Source organism: Ranitomeya variabilis, chromosome 4 (assembly GCF_051348905.1).
Source record: "Ranitomeya variabilis isolate aRanVar5 chromosome 4, aRanVar5.hap1, whole genome shotgun sequence".
NCBI classification, from domain to species: domain Eukaryota; kingdom Metazoa; phylum Chordata; class Amphibia; order Anura; family Dendrobatidae; genus Ranitomeya; species Ranitomeya variabilis.
Genome location: NC_135235.1, coordinates 337,087,707 through 337,109,268, shown reverse-complemented (window position 1 = coordinate 337,109,268; position 21,562 = coordinate 337,087,707). Strand labels below are relative to the sequence as shown.

The following is a 21,562-nucleotide window of genomic DNA, read 5'->3' as shown; positions in this document are numbered from 1 at the left end:
ACCTCCTGATGGTTTGGGTCCCCTCTGGTATTGGCGCCCTGGACACGCATCACCCCAGACGCATAGCTCTCTTCTTTACTTCGGGCCACTGTTTCTGCCAGGATTTGACGAAACGTAAGAGCCGGATCTGCCCGGACCCGTTCTGACAGTGCTCGCCTCAAGGATGTGCTGTGCAGTCTCAGAATAAATTGCTCTCGGAGTATCCGGTCTTTAAAGCCCATGCCGCCAAATCCATCCGCCTCCTTTCTCTACACCTCTGCTAACACTTCTTGCAGTGCTGTTGCATACTGAGATATCCCTTCTTCTTCCTGCTGCAGCCTAGAGAAAAATTTGGCGCGAAGGTGTCCGGCGCTAGCAGTCTCGCCGTAGATCTCTTCCAGGAACTTCACTAGCTCCTTCAGGGTACTGCAGGTGAGTTCTGGTTGTAGGCAGATGTTTCTACAGGATTCTCCCTCTAGGGCAGTTAACGCAATGTCCACTTCAAGGTCTGGGCTGATGTTATAAATCTTCAGGGTGCTTTGCAGCTGGGACACCCAGTCGGACAGTGGCATATTCTTGCCGTCAAACTTTGGTAGCACACTAAATATGGTGCCCATAGGCAGTGTCCTTGCAGGGGTTCCACCAATGCCCACAGCATCTCCATTAACATTAGCATTCCCGCCATTGCTGTCTGCTGCCTCCATCTTGGTGACAGTACCCTGCTCGCAGCGCCACTTGAAGCGATGGCCTGGGGACCACCACGGTGCAGGAAGACTACTGTACACAAGATGAGGTGCAAACAACAAAGGGTAGATTTATTGGAAGGCAAGGAATGAAGGGAATGAGGAAGATGCAAACAGGGGTATACAATGGCAACAGACAATTTACAAGAGTTATGAACTTTAACTTTTCAGTAAAACAGCAAGGTGCTACAACTATTGCAGACTCAAAATATGTCTAACAAGCAAATTTAAACAATAAACAAGTGAGGATGCTACTCTACGTATAAGCTCCCTGGCCTTTACTAAGCAGGCCACACGGCTCCCGTGTACTGACTATTGAAGCCTACACTAGGCCCTAACAGGTGCACTAAACAGGAACAGACTCACAGTGATGTTGGGGAATCAGGTCCAGTCCCAGGGGGCCCCCCAGCAGTCTAATATGGTGGTGCGCACAGCTTTCTGTCAGCTCTGTGAAGCGTGGTCTTCTCCTTGCTTCTGGATCCTAGGGATGCTCCTGGTAACTGTAAATCCCTTTCTCTGTATCTTCGTAGCTCTCCTGCAGCTATATCAGGGCACAGTTCTTCTCTCTTTCAGCTATCAGCACAAAAGTCCTCTGTGCAGCAGCCTCAGTTCACACACGCTGCTCCAGCTCCACACCTGCACTCTGCACAGACTGGTTCATTAAGACGATTATTGCAGGGGAGAAGCAGAACATTCCATCACGCCAGAAAAGGGGGTGCAGCCTCTTAAAGTGACAGCGTGTTCCTTACTGTCCATAACAGCACCACCCTCTTACATTACTACCTTAAAGGGCCACTGTCACCCCTTCCAGCCGTTATAAACTAAAAGAGCCACCTTGTGCAGCAGTAATGCTGCATTCTAACAAGGTGGCTCTTTTAGTTTTTGGTGCATGTATTCCCAAAATAAAGCGTTTTATAACTTCTCCAAAATACCTGTCTTTCGCCAGGGAGGCAGGTCCTCACCTCCCTGCTTGAAACGCCACACTGCAGTCACTCAAATCTTCAGGGGCGCCGGGCACCGCCCCCTCCACGCTGTTTTCGCAAGAAAGCCGGCGCCTGCGCTGTGTAGTACTGGCCGCACAGGCGCAGTCTGCAAGCCTGGCTGTGACGTCAGACGTCCAGAGCTCACTGCGCCTGCACCAGACAGTACTACACAGCGCAGGCGCTGGCTTTCATGTGAAAACAGCGCGGAGGGGGCGGCGCCCGGCGCCCCTGAAGGTTTGAGTGACGGCAGTGTGGCGTTTCAAGCAGGGGGGTGAGGACCTGCCTCCCTGGCGAAAGACAGGTATTTTGGAGAAGTTATAAAACGCTTTATTTTGGGAATACATGCACCAAAAACTAAAAGAGCCACCTTGTTAGAATGCAGCATTACTGCTGCACAAGGTGGCTCTTTTAGTTTATAACGGCTGGAGGGGGTGACAGTGGCCCTTTAAGTGTTGCTAGGACACTTCCTTTTAAGGTAAGATGCTCCCCTAAGATGACACCGCAGGATTCCATTATGACATCACATGATTCCATGACATCACAATTAACCAGCTCTACTATACTCGTGTTTCCAGCCTAGGTGTCCTTGTTGTCAGTGATTGGCTATATAGATAGAGGTATCCTGACAGCTCTTGGATTTGTTTAAAATGTCACTACAGGGTTTGGCACTGCTCCAGGGAATTGTTGACACCTACACCCCTGACTTCGTGCTACCCCTGCCCGATGGCGTTATCAGCTTCACATACCGGCTGGTTATGGAGCTAGCAAAAGACTGCCTGACCAAATACCACCAAGGTTGTATAGACTTAAAATATCTTCAGCATTTACAGATGAACATCTGGACATTAGTAGATCAGGTAAGTGGCAGACAATCTGCATAAAACTTATAAAAATAATAATGAATAACAATAATAGAAGACGAGTTTATTTACATCATTTTTTTCATTCGGTCTCCATCATTATAATATACAGTATAACCTCTACAAATTATCCCAGATATGTAGTAATTGTAGCTGCAAATAGCAGGAGTGAAATGGTGGCACAAAATGCCGCCTCCACTCGGCACTTTCTGATCTTTTGATTTTCCTTTTTGTTTTCATCTATACAGGCTGAAGAAAAATCTCAAAGTGGAGAATTGGCCTTTTTCAAACAACTGGCCCAAAATGTCCTATATGTACTGGAGTACATACTGGAAGGCCCGGTAAGGATCCACCATCTTCTATATGTTATGTCCTTGTCTGATCTTCTCCAGATTACCAGTCATTTAGCAGAAGGTCAGATTTATGAATTTGGAGCCTCCCTATGCGCACCAGGCAGACACAGGATATTTTATGGCAGCCTGTGTCTCCATCATCTGTGAGGACAGCCTGTACTCAGTGGTGGAGTTTGCATTTGCGCCTCTGTCTCGCTTCATCATCACAAGTCCCTTATATATTAATGTGGATTTACTGGAGGGAGCAGCCGTGTACAGTCCATCCAATACTGACATTATCCAGTAAATCAGGTTCAGTCCTTTCTGTTTTATGTATATGGTAAATAAGTATTTGTGAAATGTTATATTAATTGTACATTTAACCATCAGGGAGCATCAAAAGGTGACTCTGAGAAGGAGGAAAACCTAAATATCCTGGACCCTAAGACCCGTCAGCGGGAGCTAAACAGTGATCTGATAGAAGGTAAGCCGATCATCTAATATTCTTACACATACAGTATCTCAAGATTATGGAGACACCAGAGAATGTGGAGACTTAGGCATCATTCACACGTCAGTTTTTCACATACAGTTTTTCACATACAGTTTTTCATGTTCTTTTCCCGGATATCACTTGTATGTACCTATGACAGTCTATGGGACTGTTCACGTAAGACTTTTTTCTCTGACCGCGTGGTCTGTGCAAAATTGCAGAGACTTGCTCAATATTGATCCAAATGTTGGCTACAAGTCAGCAATGCAAGTGTATGCTCAGTGAATAAATCTGATAGGTCCCGGATGTCATCCATGTGCTTTGTGCCAAAAGAGAATGTTCAAAATTGCCAAACAAGGATTAAGGACATTTCATCGGTATATGATAATATACAAAATATTACATTATTGAAATTGTACTGAAAGAAATTGCATACAGTATAAAGTGTTTTATAGCATATTAATGCTGTTTGGAGTGCATTTTTTGCAGTTTTCTACATTTTATGGATAGGGAGGATCCATGTTTGCACTCAGGTCCGTAACTCCAATATATATCACCTTTCCAAAAATTTGTCTTTGAACATTTCAGTGAAAAATTCTTCAGTTTTCGGATCCCATCCATATGCTATCTGCTTTTAACTGACTGACAGATAGAAGGTGGAGAAACCGTCATTTTGTTTCTCATCTGTGATAAAACCTGATGAATCTTTGACCAAACTGACGACTGAATGACGCCTTACCCTTTATCGCGTATATAAGGTTGTGACTACGGTCTATGGACGTGCCGTAAATATATACAGTGACAGCAGAATATCTATATACTCAAGGTTAATACAGAGGTGCAGTCTTGTGGGCTTTTTATATGAATTTGTTATATTTTATGTATAATGTATTAAGTATTGGTGTAGTCTAATACACGATGTCTCTTCATTATTTTAGAAATAACTGTGTCGGGAAATACTGATCATGGAAAATATGAGACACCAAAGATCCACAAATCTGCCAGTGTAAGTATCAGGGAGAGACGTCTGTATATCATCAGATAACGGGGTGTGAAATACATCCAATATTATACACCATAAGATGATGGAATGTCTCTATTCTTGAGTAGATCATACCTATTGTGTGTGATGATAGCAGGTTTATTACTGTCTCATCTGTGTGATATCCCTTATACCTCCTGCTGTGCAATCATATATGTGTATGGAGGATTTCCCCTATAATTCCACAATGTCTGTGGAGGGTCCTGCATCAGGCAGGTCCACTACATCTGCTTGTATGAGGTCCTCTACATCCGCTTGTATGAGGTCTTCTGCATCTGCTTGTATTAGGTCCTCTACATCTGCTTGTATGAGGTCCTCTACATCTGCTTGTATGAGGTCCTCTACATCTGCTAGTATCAGATCCTCTGCATCTGCTTGTATGAGGTCCTCTACATCTGCTTGTATGAGGTCCTCTACATCTGCTAGTATCAGATCCTCTACATCTGCTTGTATGAGGGCCTCTACATCTGCTTGTATGAGGTCCTTTACATCTGCTTGTATGAGGTCCTCTACATCTGCTTGTATCAGGTTCTCTACATCTGCTTGTATCAGGTCCTCTACATCTGCTAGTATCAGGTCCTCTACATTTGCTTGTATCAGGTCCACTACATCTGCTTGTATGAGGTCCTCTACATCTGCGTGTATGAGGTCCTCGACATCTGCTTGTATGAGGTCCTCTACGTCTGCTGGTATCAGGTTCTCCACATCTGCTTGTATCATGTTCTCTGCAGCTGCTTTTATGAGGTCCTCTACATCTGCTTGTATAAGGTCCTCTACATCTGCTTGTATGGGGTCCTCTATATCTGCTTGTATCAGGTTCTCTACATCTGCTTGTATCAGGTTCTCTACAGCTGCTTGTATCAGGTCCTCTACATCTTCTTGTTTAAGCTCCTCTACAGCTGTTGTATCAGGTCCTTTACAGCTGCTTGTATCAGGTGCTCTATAACAGCTTGTATCAGGTTATTTACAGCTGCTTGTATCAGGTTCTCTACATCTACTTGTATGAGGTCCTCTACATGTACTTGTATCACTTTCTCTACATCTACTTGTATCAGGTTCTCTACATCTACTTGTATCAGGTTCTCTACAGCTGCTTGTATCAGGTCCTCTACATCTTCTTGTTTAAGCTCCTCTACAGCTGCTTGTGTCAGGTTCTCTACAGTTGCTTGTGTCAGGTTCTCTACATCTACTTGTATCAGGTTCTCTACATCTACTTGTATCAGGTTCTCTACATCTACTTGTATCAGGTCCTCTATATCAGCTTGTATCAGGTTCTCTACAGCTGTTTGTATCAGGTTCTCTACAGCTGCTTGTATCAGGTCCTCTACATCTTCTTGTTTAAGCTCCTCTACAGCTGTTTGTATCAGGTCCTCTACAGCTGCTTGTATCAGGTCCTCTATAACAGCTTGTATCAGGTCCTCTACATCTTCTTGTTTAAGCTCCTCTACAGCTGCTTGTGTCAGGTTCTCTACAGTTGCTTGTGTCAGGTTCTCTACATCTACTTGTATCAGGTTCTCTACATCTACTTGTATCAGGTTCTCTACATCTACTTGGATCAGGTCCTCTATATCAGCTTGTATCAGGTTCTCTACAGCTGCTTGTATTAGGTTCTCTACAGCTGCTTGTATCAGGTTCTCTACATCTACTTGTATCACTTTCTCTACATCTCCTTGTATCGGGTTCTCTACATCTAATTGTATCAGGTTCTCTACATCTACTTGTATCAGGTCCTCTATATCAGCTTGTATCAGGTTCTCTACAGCTGCTTGTATCAGGTTCTCTACATCTACTTGTATCACTTTCTCTACATCTACTTGTATTAGGTTCTCTACATCTACTTGTATCACTTTTTCTACATCTACTTGTATCAGGTTGTCTACATCTACTTGTATCACTTTCTCTACATCTACTTGTATCACTTTCTCTACATTTACTTGTATCACTTTCTCTACATCTACTTGTATCAGGTTCTCTACATGTACTTGTATCACTTTCTCTACATCTACTTTTGTATCAGGTTCTCTACATCTACTTGTATCACTCTCTCTACATCTACTTGTATCAGGTTCTCTACATCTACTTGTATCAGGTTCTCTACATCTACTTGTATCAGGTCCTCTATATCAGCTTGTATCACGTACTCTACATCTACTTGTATCAAGTTCTCTACATCTACTTGTATGAGGTCCTCTACATCTACTTGTATCAGTTCCTCTAACTCAGCTTGTATCAGGTACTCTACATCTACTTGTATCAGGTTCCCTACATCTACTTGTATCATGTCCTCTGCATCTACTTGTATGAGTTCCTCTATATCCGCTTGTATTATGTCCTCTGTATTTGCTGCATTATAATCAGTGGGGACATAAGATAGAAGGGACAGGTTTATGCATCGGAAGCTCTGATTTTCTGCAGCTTTTATGTTTAAAATAAAGACATTTCTTATTCTTTTCAAAGGCCTTGACCAGATCATTGAACCCGGAGAGAAAGCCGTGTAAAAGCGACTATAAATCAATCAAACTGATCACCAGTGGAGCATATGGGTGAGTTTTATGTTGGCATTATATACATTACCCACATTACTGTCACTATATAGTCAGCTAGGATATGACATGGATGAGAACCTCCCATAGGTGATCATTTATGTAGTGTTTTCTTACAGTATGTAATACTAAATGGTTTTCTAATATCAACCTGTTAACCAATAGTACAAAAGATTTTTTGATGTTGTGTATAAACAGCCTGTTAATAAGGATTCATTATATATCATGGATGTTCCTCTTCTCCAGGGCCATCCATTTAGTGCGACATAAAGACACCAACCAGGTATTTGCTATGAAGAAACAGGACAAGCAGAACCTGAAGAAGCCACAGCAAGTTGCCCGGGCCTTTCAAGAGAGGGACATCCTATTATTCGCTGATTGTCCCTTTGTGGTCTCCATGTTCTGCTCCTTTCCAACTAAGTCTCATCTGTGTATGGTCATGGAGTATGTAGCAGGTAGGACATATACATCATATCTATATCCAGCCCATATCTGCTGAACTCCTAGCACCTTATTGATAATCAGAATGTGTCACATGGACCACGCTTCCATGTCCACACTGCAATCACTATTAGTTTTCATAATATACACTCCTCTTTATATAGTATATCTCTATGTTTTACATCCTATCTCAATGTCTTATTTTCATTTATCCTGAGTGATTTACAGTGTAACAAACCCTCACCTGTCATGTTTTCTTCATCCTGTAGGAGGAGACTGTGCCCGGCTTTTGAAGCTCAGTGGTCCTTTACCTGTACCCTTGGCCCGTATGTACATTGCAGAAACGGTTCTCGCAGTGGAATACCTGCATAGCTATGGTGTGCTGCACAGAGACCTGAAGCCTGAGAAGTAAGTGACCCCTGTAGTATAATACAGGGGGAGAGATTTAGAGTTTATTATACAGTCTATGAGTTATTACTTGGGGCTAACGCCGTCTTTTCTTTCACAGTCTGCTGATAACATCAACTGGACATATTAAAGTCACTGATTTTGGGCTTTCAAAAATAGGCCTCATGAGGCCTACATCTGACATCTACACGGCTCTAATGAAGGACATCACCACAGAGTTCTGTGATGACGAGGTCAGCATTACTAACAGGACCTTATTCTTTAGAGATCTCTTTTATTTCAGCTTCTCTGATATTTTCTCATCTACAAAACATTTCCACTAATGTTATTTGCCACAATTATAATTATTAATCCTCATCTCCACCTTCTGTTGGTTTCCAGATGTTTGGCACCGCTTATTACAAAGCCCCAGAAGTCCTACGTATGAAAGGCTATGGAAGACCAGTTGACTGGTGGTCAGTAGGAATCATCCTGCATGAATTTATTTTAGGATTTGTACCATTTCGTGGGAATTCTATATTTGAGGTCAATGAGAGCATTCTCAGGGGTAAGTAAAGTAAACACAATTCTATGGCAGGTCCTTGTTATTTGTTTCAGCTGATTTGATTGGTTCTTTGGTTTAGTTACTTGTATTAAGCAAAAGTATATTACAATAAATGAAGAGATTTTATTTTCTGTAATTTTTTTTCCTTTCTTAATAGATAATATATTTTGGCAATTGTACCATATCATTCCTCCACTCAATGCTCAGAACATCATCACTGGGCTGCTCAGAAAAAGTCCAGCACAAAGATTTGGGACAAGTAATGTATATAATATTATTATAATAAGTTATTATAGATCACGTTCATGTGGATCAGCACTGAGATTCTCATCTTTTCCTCATTGTCTTCTTCTCCATTCTTCATGCTATCACTTTCAGTATATTTGTTTCACATCGGCTCTGCTACATTTGCAGATTAACTTAAGCTATACAGATGTGTAGCAGTCTCTCTGATAATGTCTGTATCACATTTTTTCTTGTTTTCATTTTCCAGGAGGAGCAAATGAGATTAAGAGTCATCCGTTCCTGTGTAACTTAGACTTTTCCAACCTTCTAAGCCAGAAGCCACTGTATATTCCTCATCTGGTTTCAGATGTGGACACCAGCCACTTTGAGAGTAAGTAGAGTAAGACGTCATCTGGATCAAGCTTCTGTTTGTCTTATCTTTCATTTTATGTTATAATAATTTCCCATCATTATTAGTGGTAACATGGTGACTGTAAGTGATTTTTTTAATACTAATAATCTCTGATATTACTTGCACTTTGTAGCTCGCTTTAAGAGGCACAAACATACGGACTCAAGTGATGGGGACACAAGTGAGGAAAATGGCTGGCTAGAGAGCCACAACTTTGTATCATCTTCTCAAAGGCTTGTTAATGTAAGTATGAGACCCAATAAGTCTGTAAAACCTACAATGAAAAAAATAGTTCAAAAAGATAATTATTTTACATTTTATCTTTATCTGTGTTTTAGCTATGTACCCCCAATACTAGGGTGATGAATAATGAGGATGTCAAGGAGTCTCCAGTGCATTCTCCCATAGAGAACAGAGCACAACACTCAGAAATGTGAGTAGATTATTTCAGAACTAGCCCTCACAATAATGATGTGATCAGAGCACCAAATACAAGACACAAGTCCACACAACACCAAATCCAGCAGCCACCACCCCCATAATTGCTGATCACTGTGGCTCTGGTTTGTGATTACTCTGATGACCAGTCATTTATTTCCAGTCACTGTGGGCCATAACATTTAGTGGTTCTCCATTCTTGTTAATAGAAGAGGGTCCTGAGCAGGGTATCCCCTCCATGTTATGATAATTGACCACATAGACTGGTGTCTTTCCATTTTATATTGTTTTTACATGTAATTTATTTGTTTTTATTCTACCAAACAGACAGAAAGAATCTTCTGCTACTGGGACTAATGGAGACAATCAGCATGTCACTGCTAGAGACAGCCCTTCATCCTCATACACACAGTCAGGTATGTACAGGTCTATAGCACATCCTGTTATAGCCTATGGCCAAACAGTGCAATGTGAATATGTACGAGGAGCCTCAGAAGTTCACTACGTTTTTGTACTTCAGTGTGTAGAAATTCTCTCTTTTTTGGTGTCCGTTAAAAGGAATCACACAGTTCTGAGCCAAACTGATCCAGAATACTTTGTCTTTGGTTGATATGGGCCCACATGAAACCTCTTTATGCTTTTATAGTTACATTCAGGTTTTATGCAATTGATTATATGAGAACACTGTGGCATGCTACAAATAATACCATAGGAATAAGAGATCTAAGGGGTAACGTGTCCCCTTGTGGAGAGTGACATGCCAGCGTGAGGAGTCTTATAGGCCATGCAATGCTCCTCTGGCCTATAAGACGTCTTACACTGACATGTCAGCCATGCCACGCGGATGTAAGCCATAGCTCAACACAACCCACAGTGCTGATGTGTAATCCATAGCAAGAGGGGACAAGGCAAAACCAAAACCAGTAACAATTCACATCTATTGTAACAGTGAATTTCAGATAATTATATGGAAGGGAACGTTGTGGAGCCAGGAATTAAACATTAGTTCCCTTTGTAAGTTCATTCCATTGGGAAAAATGGTATCTAGTCTGAACATCCAGAAAGCATCTCTCTCCAGTAAATGCCTTGATGTTCCCACCACGGGGCCGACCATTCATTCTTTCTATGACGCATGCAGTGCCAGTAGATGTAGGTGTGCAGTGTGCAGTCAGGAAGATTCCCAGCAGATGAGATGTGTCCGGTCCTGCTGTTATCTGACATATCACTCCGGTGGTCACCTATCCTAATTTTACCTTTCTTCAGGGCTGCCACTAGAAATTTCGGGGCCCCATACTGGCAACATTTTCGGGGCCCCCTTGAGACTCCGCCCAGGCTCCACCCCAGCCCCGCCTCCACGCTCCACCCCTCAAACTGTCCACAGTCCCACCGCTCTCTCTTGGAAAAACTCCACTTCTCACCAATCACACATTGAGGGTACGTGTCCACCTTCAGGATGGCCGGCGGTTGCGTCGGAGCGGCAAACCCGCTCGGCGCTAAGCCCCACCCCCTACTGTGACGCGATGATGCCGGATGTGTTCATTGCACACATCCGGGATCATCGCACCACACACATAGGGCCCTGTGTTATAGCTTGCGGCGGTGCAGCTGCCGCAAGGAACACGGACATGCTGCGATCTTAAAAGAAGCGCCGCATGTAAGGAGTCGCAGGCCCGCCGGGTGCGTGTTACCACGCATAGTGGAGACGGGATTTCATAAAATCCCCTTCACTATGCTGGAACATCTGGACGCTGCGTGTTTGACGCTGTGGCCCCACGCAGCGTCAAACACGCAGTGTTTACTTAACGTGGACACATACCCTAACAGTTCCCATCACCAGATCACACATATAGCTGGCAGCTTTTGTTTTCGCCAAAAGATTTTGTAAGCCGCCACCATAACACGGTAGACTCTTTTGGTGAGGCCCTACTCTGCTGTAACCTATTAAATATTTGTTAAAATATGCAATACAATTTAGGTATATTTTTATTTATTTTTCAATTTTTAAAATGACCAATAATATCACATAAAAAGAACAAATACCGCTACACCATGACCAGATGACATATTACCACCACAGTGATCGAATAATATCACATACAAGGGACAAATACCGCTACACCATGACCAGACCGCATATTACCACCACAGTGATCGAATAATATCACATACAAGGAACAAATACCGCAACACCATGTCCAGACCACATATTACCACCACATAGTTACTGAATACTACAATTCTGATCAGTAATTTAAAAAAAAGCACCACACTATCACCATAAGTGCCATTATACACAGGAGATCTGTACTTAGTATGCAGTGTCTGTGTACAGATAATACAGTGATCACTAGTGAAATTATACACAGGAGCTCTGTATATAGTATACAGTGTATAGTGTCAGTGTATAGGTAACACTGACTTACCAGTGACGTCTCTAGGTGAAGTCCTTCATCTTTCATCCAGCACAGACCGCCATCATGTCTTCCAGCCAGGACTCGTTTCTGCAGGAAATAACACAGTTATCTCGAGCTCCGCTTGTAGAACACATTACTTAATTTTTCCCAACTTCTACATTACACCGCATAAAGAAAAAGAGGCGACATAGTGTCACTCTACACAGTAACAGGACCGCCCCCTCATGTAAAACAGTGTCCTCAAAAAATAAATACATCACTGCAGTAATAATATCCCTTAATTAGTCCCTATGGTAATAATATTCCCCATCCTGGCCCCCGTGTGTCTCATTCCTGGCGTCAGCCATATGTTCTCCCATCCTGCCCTCATGAGTATCCATCCTGCCCCATATGATCTCCCCATCCTGCCCCATCTGTCTCCATCGTATCCATCCTGCCCCATGATCCTGCACAATCTGTCTCCAATTCTGCCCCCAGTGTCTCCAATCATGCCTCCTGTGTCTCCAATCCTTCCCCATCTGTCTCCAGTCATGCCCCCATGTCTTTCATCATACCCCATATCTCCATTCTGCCCCTGTGTTCAGCATCATAGCCCCTGTGTCCAGCATCATTCATAGCCTGTTGTGGATTCTGTTTTTGGGCTCCCTCTGGTGGTTACAGCTGGTACTGGGTGACTTTGGTGGGTTGCGGTCTCTGGTTTCCACCTGTCCATCAGAGGCTGGGTGTTTCCTATTTAACCTGGCTTTCCTGTCATTCCCTTGCCGGCTATCAATGTATCAGTGTGTCTCTGTTACCTTTGCTACCTGCTCCTAGGCCTTCAAGACAAGCTAAGTCTGGATTTCCCTGTTTCATGTTTGCTTTCATGTTTTTAGTCCAGCTTGCAGATATGTAATTCTCTGCTGCTGGTTGCTCTAGTGGGCTGAAATTACCACTCATGTACCATGAGTTGGCACATGAGTTCAAGTAATTTCAGGATGGTATTTTGAAGGGTTTTAAGCTGACCGCGCAGTTCACCTTTTGTATCCTCTGCTATCTAGCTTAAGCGGGCCTCATTTTGCTGAATCTGTCTTCATAACTACGTTTGTGCCTTCCTCTCATTTCACCGTCATTATATGTGGGGGGCTGCTATTTCTGTGGGAATATTTCTCTGGAGGCAAGATAGGTCTGTGATTCTTCTGATAGGGGTAGCTAGATCTCCGGCTGGCGCGAGACGTCTAGAGTCCCCCCAGGAACGTTCCCCGGCTGCTGTTAGTTGAGTGTTGAGGTTCAGGATCGCGGTCAGCTCAGGTTCCATCACCCTAGAGCTCGTCCTGTTTTTGCCCGTGTTATGTGTTTAATTCCCTGCCATTGGGAACATGACAGTATAGCCGGCCCACAAAGTGTTAATTGTTTGGGCTGAAGCAGGAGAAAAAGAAGTGTTGAAGGGAAATTTTTTTTTTTTTTTTCCTCAGAGTTTTGCTGCCTAGCCCTTAATTGCTGTCTAGCTGCTTCTTACCTCCTCTTAACCCTTGAATGGCTCTGACCTTAGCTGTTTAACATGGATGTCCAGAGTTTGGCTTCCAGCCTGAATAATCTTGCTGCAAAAGTTCAAAACATACAGGATTTTGTTGTTCACACTCCTATATCTGAACCTAGAATTCCTATTCCAGAGTTTTTTTCTGGAGATAGATCTACCTTCCTGAATTTCAGGAACAATTGCAAATTGTTTCTTTCTTTGAAATCTCGCTCCTCTGGAGACCCTGCTCAGCAGGTCAAGATTGTAATATCTTTCCTGCGGGGCGACCCTCAGAATTGGGCATTTGCATTGGCACCAGGGGATCCTGCATTGCTCAGTGTGGATGTGTTTTTTCTGGCACTGGGATTGCTCTATGAGGAACCTAACCTGGAGATTCAGGCTGAAAAGGCTTTATTAGCCCTCTCTCAGGGGCATGATGAAGCGGAAGTATATTGTCAAAAATTTCGGAAATGGTCGGTGCTTACTCAGTGGAATGAGTGCGCCCTGGCTGCAAACTTCAGAGATGGTCTTTCTGAGGCCATTAAGGATATTATGGTGGGGTTCCCTGCGCCTACAGGTCTGAATGAGTCTATGGTTATGGCCACCAGTTGGCGGTGTCTTCTGAACAGGCACCTGAGACTATGCAATGTGATAGAATTCAGTCCAGAAGTGAACGGCAAAATTATAGGCGGAAAAATGGATTGTGTTTTTATTGTGGTGATTCAGCTCATGTTATATCAGCATGCTCTAAACGCACAAAAAAGGTTGATAAATCTTTTGCCATTAGTACTCTGCAGTCTAAGTTCATTTTGTCTGTAACTCTGATTTGTTCACTGTCATCCATTTCCGTCGATGCCTATGTGGATTCGGGCGCTGGTCATTTGCCAAACGCTGCGGTTTTAGTCTGGAGCCTCTGGAAGTTCCTATTCCTTTGAAGGGAATTGACTCTACACCATTGGCTATGAATAAACCGCAGTACTGGACACAAGTGACCATGCACATGACTCCCGTTCATCAGGAGGTGATTCGCTTCCTTGTACTGTATAATTTACATGATGTACTAGTGCTTGGGCTGCCATGGTTACAAACTCATAATCCAGTCCTGGATTGGAAAACAATGTCTGTGTTAAGCTGGGGATGTCAGGGGGTTCATGATGATGCACCTCTGATTTCAATCGCTTCATCTACTCCTTCTGAGGTCCCTGCGTTTTTGTCTGACTATCGGGATGTTTTTGAGGAGCCTAAGCTTAATTCGCTCCCTCCTCATAGGGATTGTGACTGTGCTATAGAATTAATTCCTGGCAGTAAGTTCCCTAAGGGTCGTTTATTTAATCTGTCAGTGCCAGAGCATACTGCTATGCGGAATTATATTAAGGAGTCCTTGGAAAAGGGACATATTCGTCCATCTTCGTCCCCTCTGGGAGCAGGTTTTTTTTTCGTGGCAAAAAAAGATGGTTCCCTGAGGCCTTGTATAGATTATCGCCTTCTGAATAAGATTACAGTCAAATATCAGTATCCATTGCCATTATTGACTGATTTGTTTGCTCGCATTAAGGGGGCTAGGTGGTTCACTAAGATAGATCTTCGCGGTGCGTATAATCTTGTGCGGATAAAGCAGGGTGATGAGTGGAAAACCGCATTTAATACGCCTGAGGGCCATTTTGAGTATTTGGTAATGCCTTTTGGACTTTCTAATGCTCCTTCAGTCTTTCAGTCCTTTATGCACAATATTTTCCGTGAATATCTGGATAAGTTTATGATTGTGTATTTGGATGATATTTTGGTGTTTTCTGATGACTGGGAGTCTCATGTTCTACAGGTCAGGAAGGTGTTTCAAGTCCTGCGGGCCAATTCTCTGTTTGTGAAGGGCTCAAAATGTCTCTTCGGAGTCCAGAAGATTTCTTTTTTGGGGTACATTTTTTCTCCTTCTACTATTGAGATGGATCCCGTCAAGGTTCAGGCGATTTGTGACTGGACACAACCTACATCTGTTAAGAGTCTTCAGAAGTTCTTGGGTTTTGCTAATTTTTATCGTCGGTTCATTACTAATTTTTCCAGTGTTGTTAAACCTTTGACTGATTTGACTAAAAAGGGTGCTGATGTTGCTAATTGGTCTCCTACGGCTGTGGAGGCCTTTCAGGAACTTAAGCGCCGGTTTTCTTCTGCTCCTGTGTTATGTCAACCAGATGTTTCACTTCCTTTTCAGGTTGAGGTTGATGCTTCCGAGATTGGAGCGGGGGCGGTTTTGTCACAGAGAAGTTCCGATGGCTCGGTGATGAAGCCATGTGCGTTCTTTTCTAGAAAATTCTCGCCCGCCGAGCGCAATTATGATGTGGGTAATCGGGAGCTTTTGGCCATGAAGTGGGCATTTGAGGAGTGGCGTCATTGGCTTGAAGGTGCTAGACATCGTGTGGTGGTCTTGACTGATCACAAAAATCTGATTTACCTTGAGTCTGCCAGGCGTCTGAATCCTAGACAGGCTCGTTGGTCGTTGTTTTTTTCTCGTTTCAATTTTGTGGTTTCATACCTGCCAGGTTCAAAGAATGTGAAGGCAGATGCTCTTTCCAGGAGTTTTGTGCCTGACTCTCCTGGAGACTCTGGGCCTACTGGTATCCTTAGGGATGGGGTAATATTGTCCGCCATCTCCCCAGACTTGCGACGTGCATTGCAGGAGTTTCAGGCGGATAAACCTGATCGTTGTCCACCAGAAAGACTGTTTGTTCCGGATGATTGGACCAGTAGAGTCATCTCTGAGGTCCATTCTTCTGTGTTGGCTGGTCATCCTGGAATATTTGGTACTAGAGACTTGGTGGCCAGGTCTTTTTGGTGGCCTTCCTTGTCAAGGGATGTGCGCACCTTTGTGCAGTCTTGTGAAGTGTGTGCTCGGGCTAAGCCTTGCTGTTCTCGGGCCAGTGGGTTGTTGTTATCCTTGCCTATCCCGAAGAGGCCTTGGACGCACATTTCCATGGATTTTATTTCAGATCTCCCTGTCTCACAGAAAATGTCCGTTATCTGGGTTGTGTGTGACCGCTTTTCTAAGATGGTTCATTTGGTACCCTTGCCTAAGTTGCCTTCCTCCTCTGAGTTGGTCCCTTTATTTTTTCAGAACGTGGTTCGTTTGCATGGGATTCCGGAGAATATCGTTTCTGACAGGGGATCCCAGTTTGTGTCTAGATTTTGGCGGACGTTTTGTGCTAAGATGGGCATTGATTTGTCTTTCTCGTCTGCATTCCATCCTCAGACGAATGGCCAGACGGAGCGAACTAATCAGACCTTGGAAACTTATTTAAGGTGTTTTGTTTCTGCTGATCAAGATGACTGGGTTGCCTTTTTGCCACTGGCCGAATTTGCCCTTAATAATCGGGCTAGTTCTGCTACTTTGGTTTCTCCTTTCTTTTGTAATTCGGGGTTTCATCCTCGTTTTTCCTCTGGTCAGGTGGAGCCTTCGGATTGTCCTGGAGTGGACGTGGTGGTGGACAGGCTACATCAGATTTGGAATCAGGTGGTGGACAATTTGAAGTTGTCTCAGGAGAAGACTCAGCAGTTTGCTAATCGCCGTCGCCGCGTGGGTCCCCGACTTCTTGTTGGGGACTTGGTGTGGTTGTCTTCTCGTTTTGTCCCTATGAAGGTCTCTTCTCCTAAGTTCAAGCCTCGGTTCATCGGTCCTTATAAGATCTTGGAGATTCTTAACCCTGTATCTTTTCGTTTGGATCTCCCAGCATCGTTTGCTATTCATAATGTGTTCCATCGGTCGTTATTGCGGAGGTATGAGGTGCCCGTTGTTCCTTCGGTTGAGCCTCCTGCTCCGGTGCTGGTGGAGGGAGAATTGGAGTATGTTGTTGAGAAGATCTTGGATTCTCGTGTTTCCAGACGTAAACTCCAGTATTTGGTTAAGTGGAAGGGTTATGGTCAGGAGGATAATTCCTGGGTGGTCGCCTCTGATGTTCATGCGACTGATTTGGTCCGTGCCTTCCATAGAGCTCATCCTGATCGCCCTGGGGGTTCTCGTGAGGGTTCGGTGACCCCTCCTCAAGGGGGGGTACTGTTGTGGATTCTGTTTTTGGGCTCCCTCTGGTGGTTACAGCTGGTACTGGGTGACTTTGGTGGGTTGCGGTCTCTGGTTTCCACCTGTCCATCAGAGGCTGGGTGTTTCCTATTTAACCTGGCTTTCCTGTCATTCCCTTGCCGGCTATCAATGTATCAGTGTGTCTCTGTTACCTTTGCTACCTGCTCCTAGGCCTTCAAGACAAGCTAAGTCTGGATTTCCCTGTTTCATGTTTGCTTTCATGTTTTTAGTCCAGCTTGCAGATATGTAATTCTCTGCTGCTGGTTGCTCTAGTGGGCTGAAATTACCACTCATGTACCATGAGTTGGCACATGAGTTCAAGTAATTTCAGGATGGTATTTTGAAGGGTTTTAAGCTGACCGCGCAGTTCACCTTTTGTATCCTCTGCTATCTTGCTTAAGCGGGCCTCATTTTGCTGAATCTGTCTTCATAACTACGTTTGTGCCTTCCTCTCATTTCACTGTCATTATATGTGGGGGGCTGCTATTTCTGTGGGAATATTTCTCTGGAGGCAAGATAGGTCTGTGATTCTTCTGATAGGGGTAGCTAGATCTCTGGCTGGCGCGAGACGTCTAGAGTCCCCCCAGGAACGTTCCCCGGCTACTGTTAGTTGAGTGTTGAGGTTCAGGATCGCGGTCAGCTCAGGTTCCATCACCCTAGAGCTCGTCCTGTTTTTGCCCGTGTTATGTGTTTAATTCCCTGCCATTGGGAACATGACAATAGCCCCTGTGTCCAGCATCTCAGCCCCTGTGTCCAGCATCTCTGCCCGTGTCCAGCATCTCTGCCCCTGTGTCCAGCATCTCTGCCCCTGTGTCCAGCATCTCTGCCCCTGTGTCCAGCATCTCTGCCCCTTTGTCCAGCATTCTGCCCCCTGTGTCCAGCATTCTGCCCCCTGTGTCCAGCATTCTGCCCCGTGTCCAGCATTCTGCCCCCTGTGTCCAGCATTCTGCCCCGTGTCCAGCATCTCTGCCCCTTTGTCCAGCATTCTGCCCCCTGTGTCCAGCATTCTGCCCCCTGTGTCCAGCATCTCTGCCCCCTGTGTCCAGCATCTCTGCCCCCTGTGTCCAGCATCTCTGCCCCCTGTGTCCAGCATCTCTGCCCCCTGTGTCCAGCATCTCTGCCCCCTGTGTCTAGCATACTGCCCGTGTCCAGCTTTCTGCCCCAGCGTGTCCAGCGTTCTGCCCCGGGCCCCAGCATGTCCAGCGTTCTGCCCCGGGCCCCGGGCCCCACCCCCCTGGGATCGCCGCTCTAAAAAAAAAAACAAACGAGTTCTTACCTTGCCATGCTCCTGCGGCGGGGAACCTCACTTCCTCCACGCAGGTGAAGGACGCACTCGCCGGCGGCTGACAATGACGTCAGACGCCGGCGAAGTGCGACTGCGCACTGCGGCCGCTCAAGTCAGCTGCCAGCCTCCGACTGGTTGGCGGCGGCTGTTAACTATTGACGTGCGGGCATTTGCCCGCACGTCAATAGTGTCCCGCAGGCCCGCAGCGCCGGCAGGGGGGGGCCCGCAGCGCCGGCAGGTGGGGGGCCCGCAGCGCCGGCAGGTGGGGGCCCGGTGAGCAGATTAGACGGGGCCCGATGCGGGCCCCCTCTGCTCACCGGGCCCCATACGCCAGTCATGGCTGTCATGCCCTGATGGCGGCCCTGCCTTTCTTATTGTGCAACCAACGTGATATTTAATGCCAGAAGTACATCTACCTGGTGGATTTTATCCTGTCGGTGGACTCCTTCTAATGATGGAGTTTTAGTCTAATATTGGAGTAAATTAGATGATTTTATCCTGAAGACCTGTAACATTTTCACTTTCCTTCTTGCTGTGTCAGGCATCTCACTCTGCACAAGGAGAGTTCATATTAATCAGGTCACATGGCAATCTGATGCCCAAACCCTCAGGTGGTGTCATGTACATATGCCATAGTCTGTGCTGGTGAAATGCCAGAAAGCCCGGACTACAGGGATAAGAATAAGATAGTTCTACTACATATAGATAGAAAGCTAATGTATTAGGACTTTATAATTAACATGTTTTTCTTACTTTCTTATAAGAATTTCCAGATAAGAAGAGCAGAAAATCTGTATTAAAACTGAGGAAGAAACCAAAAACTGAGAAAGTAGAAGAGGTGGAAAGTAGAAGAGGTAAGTGTGACAATGGGCTCCATGTTGGATGAGGTCAGTGAGCAGAATTCATGTGAAGCAGGTGTTTTCTGTCAGTGGTGGGATTGTCACATGTATGATGGCTGACAATGATCCCGTACCTCTGTGTGGATAAGATCCCTGTACTGCCCTGTCCCAGACCAGTATCCTCCAATATGGATTCCCATTACTTACATCAGTTTTATATGTTCCCTTGTAGGTTCCATCTTCCGCCGGGTGATATCATCCTGCCGGCGTGGATTTTCCAGGGCTGCTCGCACCATTGGACGATGTTGCATTTTTGCAGGCTGCCGTTGTGGTGCAAGAAACATCTCATAGGAAGAAAACCTCCACATGTAGCGCCCTGAAGGAAGTACAGCAACTCCCCCATCATGGCTGTACCTGTGTGGGAGGACTTGTGCCATCTACCAGTGGCCTTCTGACCAGCAAGAAACAACTGCAGAATGGCCCCTCCAAGAACATCTATTAATTCTTCCATGCAATTCTTATTAAAAAACTAAAGTTGTATATGTAATGTTTCTTTGCATTTAATAGAATATTACTAACATTTATGGCATATCAATGATATTCAAAATGTCGGTTCCATGTCTTCCATTATCCCTTAACCCCTTCCCGACATGTGACGGTATAGTACGTCACATGTCGGGACCCCCGCTTTGATGTGCGCTCCGGCGGTGAGCGCACATCAAAGTCGCGACATGTCAGCTGTTTTTTACAGCTGACATGTGCGCGCAATAGCGGCGGGTGAAATCGCGATCACCCGCCGCTATTAACTAGTTAAATGCCGCTGTCAAGCGCAGACAGCGGCATTTAACTACCGCATCCGGCCGTGCGGCCGGATATGAGCGCATCGCCGACCCCTGTCACATGATCGGGGGTCGGCGATGCTCCTCCATTGTAACCATAGAGGTCCTTGAGACCTCTATGGTTACTGATTGCCGGTGGCTGTGAGCGCCCCCCTGTGGTCGGCGCTCACAGCACACCTGCATTTTAGCTACATAACAGCGATCTGATGATCGCTGTTATGTAGCAGAGCCGATCGGGCTGTGCCTGCTTCTAGCCTCCCATGGAGGCTATAGAAGCATGGCAAAAGTAAAAAAAAAAAGTTTTTAAAAATGTGAAAAAAATAATAAAAACATAAAAGTTTAAATCACCCCCCTTTCGCCCCAATCAAAATAAATCAATAAAAAAAACCAAAAACCTACACATATTTGGTATCGCCGCGTTCAGAATCGCCCGATCTATCAATTAAAAAAAAGCATTAACCTGATCGCTAAATGGCGTAATGAGAAAAAAATTCGAAACGCCAGATTTACGTTTTTTTGGTCGCCACGACATTGCATTAAAATGCAATAACGGGCGATCAAAAGAACGTATCTACACCAAAATGCTATCATTAAAAACGCCAGCTCGGCACGCAAAAAATAAGCCCTCACCTGACCCCAGATCACGAAAAATGGAGACGCTACGAGTATCGGAAAATGGCGCAATTTTGTTTTGTTTTGTTTTTTGCAAAGTTTGGAATTTTTTTTCACCACTTAGGTGAAAAATAACCTAGTCATGTTAGGTGTCTATGAACTCGTAGTGACCTGGAGAATCATAATGGCAGGTCAGTTTTAGCATTTAGTGAACCTAGCAAAATAGGCAAGCAAAAAACAAGTGTGGGATTGCACTTTTTTTGCAATTTCACTGCACTTGGAATTTTTTTCCCGTTTTCTAGTACACGACATGCTAAAACCAATGATGTCGTTCAAAAGTACAACTCGTCCCGCAAAAAATAAGCCCTCACATGGCCAAATTGACGGAAAAATAAAAAAGTTATGGCTCTGGGAAGGAGGGGAGCGAAAAACGAAAACGGAAAAACGGAAAAAGCTCCGGGGGTGAAGGGGTTAAAACCCAGAACAAGAGTGGAGACGAGGACCAGTGATTGTGACCCGTTTAAGGTTGAGTGAGCACAGGGGGCCGATTCATCGTTGCATTTCTGTTA

At 44.8% G+C, this 21,562-nt stretch overlaps 1 protein-coding gene across 1 annotated transcript; it reads left to right on the top strand.

Annotated features, from left to right (window-relative positions):
* The first annotated feature begins 2,312 nt into the window (after positions 1–2,312).
* Positions 2,313–20,080, top strand: LOC143768906 (microtubule-associated serine/threonine-protein kinase 4-like). The gene is made up of 16 exons (XM_077257519.1): positions 2,313–2,562; positions 2,814–2,906; positions 3,288–3,381; positions 4,329–4,396; positions 6,890–6,975; positions 7,222–7,430; positions 7,686–7,824; positions 7,925–8,057; positions 8,206–8,371; positions 8,526–8,627; positions 8,862–8,984; positions 9,139–9,248; positions 9,344–9,438; positions 9,771–9,859; positions 19,468–19,557; positions 19,775–20,080. The coding sequence occupies exons 1-16, from the start codon at positions 2,353–2,355 to the stop codon at positions 19,891–19,893; spliced, it is 1,926 nt and encodes a 641-aa protein (XP_077113634.1). The 5' UTR covers positions 2,313–2,352; the 3' UTR covers positions 19,894–20,080.
* Positions 20,081–21,562: the final 1,482 nt, after the last annotated feature.